Source organism: Coffea eugenioides, chromosome 8, assembly GCF_003713205.1.
Source record: "Coffea eugenioides isolate CCC68of chromosome 8, Ceug_1.0, whole genome shotgun sequence".
Taxonomy (NCBI): domain Eukaryota; kingdom Viridiplantae; phylum Streptophyta; class Magnoliopsida; order Gentianales; family Rubiaceae; genus Coffea; species Coffea eugenioides.
Window position 1 is genome coordinate 34,531,332 of NC_040042.1, and position 7,174 is coordinate 34,538,505.

Consider the following 7,174-nt stretch of genomic DNA (forward strand, 5'->3'; position numbering starts at 1 on the left):
TAACCGAAAGAACAAATGCGACAAGCCGAAATAAATCAAGAAAATAACCCACAAAAATGTCCCCACTCAAACCACTTGAAGATCTAGTACATTTTTTGTCCATGCATTTGATCCTCAAAAATATCCATAATAACATCAAAGAATAGGGCCACGAGAGAAAAACAATCTAATCAGTCACTATCAAACAACAACTTTTTTTTGTTTTTTAAATAACAAAGTACAATGTTTATTTTCTTCATGTGCAAATTGGCCGTTTACCTCACCACCGCGTTAGCCTTAGCCCACCTCATTGATGATCTCACTAATGCCACGCCAGGCCCTCCGATCCACCAACGATCCCTTCCCCCCGAACCGGCCTGTCTTTGTACGCTATTCTTACGCTTATTTGGACTTGTCTTTTGAATCAACACGCTTGGGTAGTCCTTCCACTTTGACATTGAAAAGTTAAAATCAACAATGGAGAATTTGTAGGCATGGAAATGGACTGTGGCAATACATATATATATGCACACTGAGTTGTTACATGAGCAGTCAAATCCATAGCAAAGACATTCATTCCTCTAGATTGGTGCTTGATACTTGCTCATTGATCACTAGTAGTGTATCCATGGACTACGAAATCTAAAAAGGGGTAATTTTTTTAGCAAGTTTTTATCACTTCAAGAGTCTCTGTTACGTAATAGCTGGTCCAAAATGTTTAAGCCAAGTTGTTCGTCGTCTGCACCTGCTTCCTCTTCGATAACGAGTCAGGAAGCTCAGGTGAAGTATAAAGGAGTGAGGAAGCGAAAGTGGGGGAAATGGGTGTCGGAAATAAGGCTTCCCAATAGTAGAGAACGTATTTGGTTAGGCTCTTATGACTCTGCTGAAAAGGCAGCTCGAGCATTCGATGCTGCACTCTTCTGTCTTCGTGGCAAGAATGCTACGTTCAATTTTGCGGATATTCCTCCTGATCTTGTGGGGGGTCGGACGCTTACGCCGGCTGAAATACAAGCTGTTGCATCTGAATACGCCAACCAGTATGGTAATAAGGAGAAGCAGCAGCAGCAGGGAGAGGGATTGATCGGTGAAAAAGAAGATGATCCATTGCAGTTTGATCAGGATACATCGCCAATATCATCAAATTCAGACGGTGCACTTCAGAATATGGATTGGTCGTTTCTTGGTATGCTAGAACCAAATGGAGCTGCAACAGGGGCAACTTCCAACGCACCAGATTATGATTTGATGCTTTCTAGCCTCGACAACCTGCATGAGGACATGTATATGACTCCACACGTAGGGACCAAGGTTGATGTTGATCACAACTTCAATGGTCAGCACGAAGATTATCAACATCTTGATGAAAACTATTCTCATCAGTCTTTCCTTTGGAACTTCTAATTGCTGAAGGAATTAGAAATCTGCAGAAGAAATCTGCCTTTATTGATCTGTGCAATATAACTTTACAAAGGTATATCCTACTACATTAGATAACTCTCGTGCAATATCTACACTGTACGCTGCTTTAGGCTTTTAATACTTAATATGCTATACATATACAAATATTCTGGCTGAAGCTGGCCAATAATCAAATGATGTTTTCGGGAGTTGCCTATACTGTGTTTTTCCCCGTTTTGTATCATGAGATTGGTGGTACTTCAGCTTTATTCATAAAGTACCATCTTCCTTTAATAATCTAGTAAACCTATTAGGAGCAGGTGCAATATTTGGCACATGTCATCTTAATATAGTATCCATACAGATAAACTCCACGTCTCTATCTCGAGTCCAAGGAGTTTTATGGCATGTGACTATTTATGAAGTAGGAGGAGGTTTATATACCCTTTAAATTGATCTAGATAATATCACTTTCATGATTACGGATGCTTTCTTCTGTAGCTACTTTCCATCAATCTCATAAAGGTGAGAATAAAAGCAATTCTGCACGCATTATGATTTGGTAAGTCTAATTGTTTTAGATGCTTGGGAATGACAATTATTTGGAACTATTTATACCCTCACACGACTAGTACGCAAAATTATTTGCACAAAAGGAGACACGATCATGGTTCAAAGTTACGATCGCAGCTCGGATGGGATCTCGTTGAAATGCAATATTCGAAAAATTGTGAATAATATGAAAAAATATGTAAAACAACAAAAATAAAAAATTAATAAAAGAAAATCTGTAAAATGTATTTTTTTATTGGATTCGAGTTGACTCGAGATGATTCGGTGTAACTTGATTGTTTTTATCCTTGTCGGAAATTTCTCGATCGAGTTTTCCTATGATGGACTCCTCACACAAAGAGAACAATGCCACATTTCAACAAAATTTGGAGCCCTTCCAGTCATTCAAACGGCATGTCAAAAATAACTAAAGCACCAGCACTACCAGCAGATCCATCCCTTAGCAAGGCAAGCATTAACATATAAGAAAAGAAAAAGGTGACACCTATCAACATTAGTACAGAAAGATAAAGAAAATCTTTAGCTCATTTCATCATCAATGACCAAAGCCCACTGAGAGGCAAGCATTTCCCAAAGAAAATACAGTAAGTATAATAGCTCACTTTTCTTCAAGTAGCTTTGGCAGAACAGTATCTCTGTAGAACTGGATGGATGACCATGCTTTTATCCTAAAGTTGTAAACATTGGTCATATTGTAGTCAAACCTTTCCATTATATACCCAGGAACCTTATCCACCACTCTTACATCATTTTCCAGGGTTTTAATAAAATAGTCTTCATCAAAAATCTCTCCGAATTTGCTGCACATGAAAGCCAAAATCAGAATCCATAACATCCTGCTCAGAACACTAACCAAACAACTGTGAACGATGGAGGTTCTGGCTTTCTCCAAAATCTCATAACAAGTAATCCCAAGACCAATCAAAGGATTTTTCCCATAATACGCTCATATATGTGTATATACACACACACTCAAAAATAGAAACATGGTATATGCACAGACAAACTACATTGATTAGTCTATAGGTTGATGTTCATATATGTTTGAGCAAGCATATGTATGCACATACAACAGAAGATCTTTTACAAACAATTTGAAGAACAAGCAAAAACATGTTTCATATGCATAAGCAACCTAGAAACTACACTGTGCATCCATGTATCGCAAATGTATGCATAGTGTGTAGTATGTTTACTTGTGAGTATATTAATGCGTGTGTGTATGTATATATTTTTATATGATTATTGATGCTCCTAGCAGTGAAGGTCCCGCAGCACAACCAGAGAGGCAGAATAAGCTGATTTATTTTTCTGTTTAATCTAAAGTGTTCCAAAGAGCCCAAGTACACAATGTCAGCAGTTAATCCACTAAAAATCAAGTTTTAGCCCATTCTGAAATATAATCATAGCCATGAATGTAAATCGCAAGCATAGTGACATCCTTGGAGTATGTCAATCACAAGGAATAATTCATTAAAGAAACATTAAAGCTAACCCACCTAGCATCTCTCCAAATACTGTGAAAATGGAAGTGGGGAATTACAAGGGTTGCATTAAGATAACCGGCTACAGCAACAGCATTGCATATCTGGAAGCATGAAATCAACAAACTGAGAAAGCAAGAGGCAGATAATGCATTATAAATACTCAACAGTCATTAACTAAGAGTGAATAAATAACTCAAGACATATGCAATTACCGATCCCCTCTGTTGATTCAAGCCACCATTTGCCTCAATATAAATGTATCCATTGGACTCAGGTAAGCCTAAAATAGCAGTTGTAAACCACTATGTCAAAATTTATGCAAAACAATCACAAGGCAAACATCTTGGGAGAAATAAACATTCATGAAATGAGAAATAAAATGACTTAGATTCCCAATATGCTTACATGGCAAGACAAAAGTAAATATATAATTCATGTTCAGCTAAATAAATAAGGAAGAAAAGTAATAAGAAGTCAAATTCACAAAATCCAAGTAATAAGAAAAGTAACAAGGAACCTTGAGATCAAAAACAAAACAATGCATGCCATTGGTATAGCAAAAATACAAATTCTCTTTCCTAAACTTGACTGCTAGTAAGTTGAAGTCCACTCCTACAAGTTCTCTTTCCTAAATTTAATTGCACCTAATTAAGGTCCATTAATGTTCATATAGCAAAAATACAAGTTCTCTTTCCTAAACTTGATTGTAACAAAGTTAAAGTCATTACCGTGATTCATTTCATCGAAAGTATAACAATATCCAAAGATATATCATAAAACCTAATAGCTGTAAGATCATTGGAAGTATAACAACATCATTGAAAATATAACATCCAAAGAAGATACAGATATCATAAAACCTAAATCTGCAAGAAAAAAAGATCTCCAGAATTTCAAAATTTGAGAGAATCAGCAGGTCATTAGCAGAAGCATTGAAAAATAAAAGGGCAAAAAAAAAATGTATAATAGGGTGGATGAGAGAATATGATAATCATGATTTTATTCATGACTAACACAGTAGTGTACCTCCTGAAGACATGTTTATGCATGGTCTCCACTCACCGACTTTATAGGAGTGCTTCCATATGGATGATATCTGCATTAAAATGTATCATATTCAGCAGATAAGGACAAAGTTCAATTTGAATATGAATAATCACAGCAACTAAAATAAGGAAAAAAATCACTAGTTTACTTTTTAGCACTTTTCAACTTCAATTACTTGGACCATATGAAAAAGCATCTTGATAAAAAGCCATATAATCCCACAAGTTCTTTGGAATAAAAATAATTTTACAAAATAGAACAAAAGACAAGCATATAAGAAGATTAAAAAGCCTGAAGAGAAAATTAGCAGGTTACCCAATATCTGTCCGCACACAGTCAGTAAATTTATTAGTATCATTTATAACCTTATCTTATTCCAAAGCTAAAATGCAAGATAAACGTCAAAGACAGGATTTACATCTTTTTGCATTCCGTGTAATTCTTTACCAACTACAACAATTCTTGTTAGCCAATAGCATAGTTAACATTCGGCTTACAAGATCCAAGGTTATGGCAGCAGACTATGTGAATAGGGTTCAAAGTTTCTTATTTTTCAACGCACACTTGCTCCTTGTCTCATATTAGATCCTAGCTCTAAATTATTCATCAAAAGCATAGGAATATCTAAAGTAGCCTGTTTTTACCGAGGCAACTGCATATGCATGTCCAAACTAGCCTATTTTCCTATCATAAGGACAAGGTAATACAACAGATAAAGGGCAGAAAGCCTTTTCATAAAAAGGCCAGCCAACAATCCAAGAATCATCCAACGTAAGAGCAACAAATTTCAAGTTGAAAATACTGTATCAAAGAATCAGGATTCACGCATTCATCAAGCTACCAAGAATTGCCTACTCAAAAATTATAAAGAACAGATACCTTTACTTGGTCCTAAGAGCTCATTTCTAAATTCCAAACCAGCATTCAAACTCCCGGATTCTCATCTGCATTTTGCTCTTTGTTCTTGCTCTTTCCGCTTAGACAACTAAAAAGATTCGATACTTGTTTCACAAGTAATTACACGATTCTGTCCACAAAAGCCCAGAATTGTACGATTACTATTAAAAAGCCATCAACCTTCCAGTTTTGAGGAAAAAAACCCAAAAATTTTTTTTTTTCCTTTCTGTTTTAGCACCAACCCATGTTTTATCCTCTTTCCAGATCTACCCTCACCGATATTCTGGTCTCTGATAAAATTTTGAACTTTAGTTCTTACCAAATTACAACCTATCTATTGACATGCAAAATGAGCGAAACTACAGAACTCATACCAAACATATCTTCCCACCAAACAAAGGGAAATGGGGGAAAAAATTGTAAAAGTGAAAGATCCTCAACTGTTTGAAACTTGGTTCCTATTACAGCACTAAAACAAATGTCAAAATCAATGAATAAAACCCTTTTCAGTGTCACTATCAATTACAATCACAATTTACATTGTCACTTCAAAAAATAAAAAATAAGAAAAAATAAAAAACAGAAAAGGCTTAAACTTTAGAACCGAGAGAAAAGCTAATTTAAGTTAAAATAAATTTAAAAAACCAAAAAAAAAGGAGATCCCAAATGGGTTTTCCACAATTCAACCAACTAACCGCATCAGCTGAAGAGTTATCGGAATCCATCTCGGGTTTGAGCTTAGCATAGAGCTGCGGGCTTCTATAAACCGACCCGGGTGCGCGCCGGTGATTAATAATCGGAACTACATCAAACGACACCGTACCCATGTAAAACAGCATTCCGGAGATGTACAGCAACGGGGCAAAGAGGAAAATCCCTTGTCGACGTAGAAGAAGCGAGAGAATGAGCCAGGCAATCCGCTGAGCGGCGGTTTTCGGGCCGGGTTGACCCGGAGTAAAACGCCCCTGCTTGCGTCGGAGCCGGGGCGAACGGGAAAGTGGGGATTGTGGAGGTGATGGGCTGCTGTGTCCGCTACTTGGGATCCTAACTTTTGCGTGCATCTCTTGATTTCTTCACATTATACAGAATTTTTCCCCCAAAAAATTTCAAACTTCTCTTATTGCTGTCTTCTTCGTTCCAATTTTTTGGGGGTTGCTTTTTTCTTTTTCTTTTTTTCCTTATTTTGGGACAGGTAGAAGAAAGAGTGAAGAGAAGGAGATTGTGTGTGCTTTTGGTGCGTGTTTCATGGAGTGGAAGAGGGAAAGAGGAGAAGAGCAGAGGAGACAGGAGGGCGCACGTGACCTGAAAAGGTGGGGTATGTGATGGAGGAAGAAGGGCACGTGCTGAGAACAGAGACAGAGTATGATGGTGGGAAGAATACTTAAATTGGTAATGTTGGGGCTGGAAAAAGGTATCGACTATGTATTTATTGTTGATCACTTGATCATTGGAAGGAAGAAAATGGTATGTTTTTTGTGTACTTTTTATTGTGGGTTCGGGGAAATGAAAAGATTAGAGTCGGAAAGAGGAGGGTGTAAGCTATGAGTTTTAGTTTATTTAATCTATGGCACTTCGTCTGGATTAAGGAATTTGACGAAGGATTTAACAATCATTCAATGGAATTTTGTATGAATCAAGGAATTTGATGATAGATTTAAAATTTATCCAAATTGGTCTAGTCCGAATTGTTTAAAATGCATTTGGATTTGTAATTTATCAAAATTATCTAAATACATTTCTTTAAATAGGAAGAGAAGTAAATTTTATTTATAGCATACTAAATCTGCTTCAAG

At 36.6% G+C, this 7,174-nt stretch overlaps 2 protein-coding genes across 2 annotated transcripts; one reads left to right on the forward strand and one right to left on the reverse strand.

Annotated features, from left to right (window-relative positions):
* The first annotated feature begins 558 nt into the window (after positions 1-558).
* On the forward strand, positions 559-1,473 carry LOC113781711 (ethylene-responsive transcription factor ERF017-like). The gene has a single exon (XM_027327684.1). It carries the CDS (start codon positions 694-696, stop codon positions 1,378-1,380), a length of 687 nt encoding a protein of 228 aa, XP_027183485.1. The 5' UTR covers positions 559-693; the 3' UTR covers positions 1,381-1,473.
* A 1,075-nt stretch (positions 1,474-2,548) lies between these two features.
* Positions 2,549-6,742, reverse strand: LOC113780622 (protein ESMERALDA 1-like). The gene is made up of 5 exons (XM_027326405.1): positions 6,077-6,742; positions 4,464-4,533; positions 3,650-3,717; positions 3,450-3,538; positions 2,549-2,750 (listed from the first exon to the last, which is right to left on the reverse strand). The coding sequence occupies exons 1-5, from the start codon at positions 6,440-6,442 to the stop codon at positions 2,549-2,551; spliced, it is 795 nt and encodes a 264-aa protein (XP_027182206.1). The 5' UTR covers positions 6,443-6,742.
* Positions 6,743-7,174: the final 432 nt, after the last annotated feature.

What these genes read in the sequence shown, in the direction of transcription:
- LOC113781711 (XM_027327684.1), top strand. Translation starts at nt 694, where the DNA reads ATGTTTAAGCCAAGTTGTTCGTCGTCTGCACCTGCTTCCTCTTCGATA.
- LOC113780622 (XM_027326405.1), bottom strand. Translation starts at nt 6,442, where the DNA reads ATGCACGCAAAAGTTAGGATCCCAAGTAGCGGACACAGCAGCCCATCA. An exon ending in CATAAACATGTCTTCAGGAG is followed by an intron (nt 3,718 to 4,463) that starts GTACACTACTGT and finishes CTGCTATTTTAG; the next exon opens with GCTTACCTGAGTCCAATGGA. An exon ending in TGAATCAACAGAGGGGATCG is followed by an intron (nt 3,539 to 3,649) that starts GTAATTGCATAT and finishes TCATGCTTCCAG; the next exon opens with ATATGCAATGCTGTTGCTGT.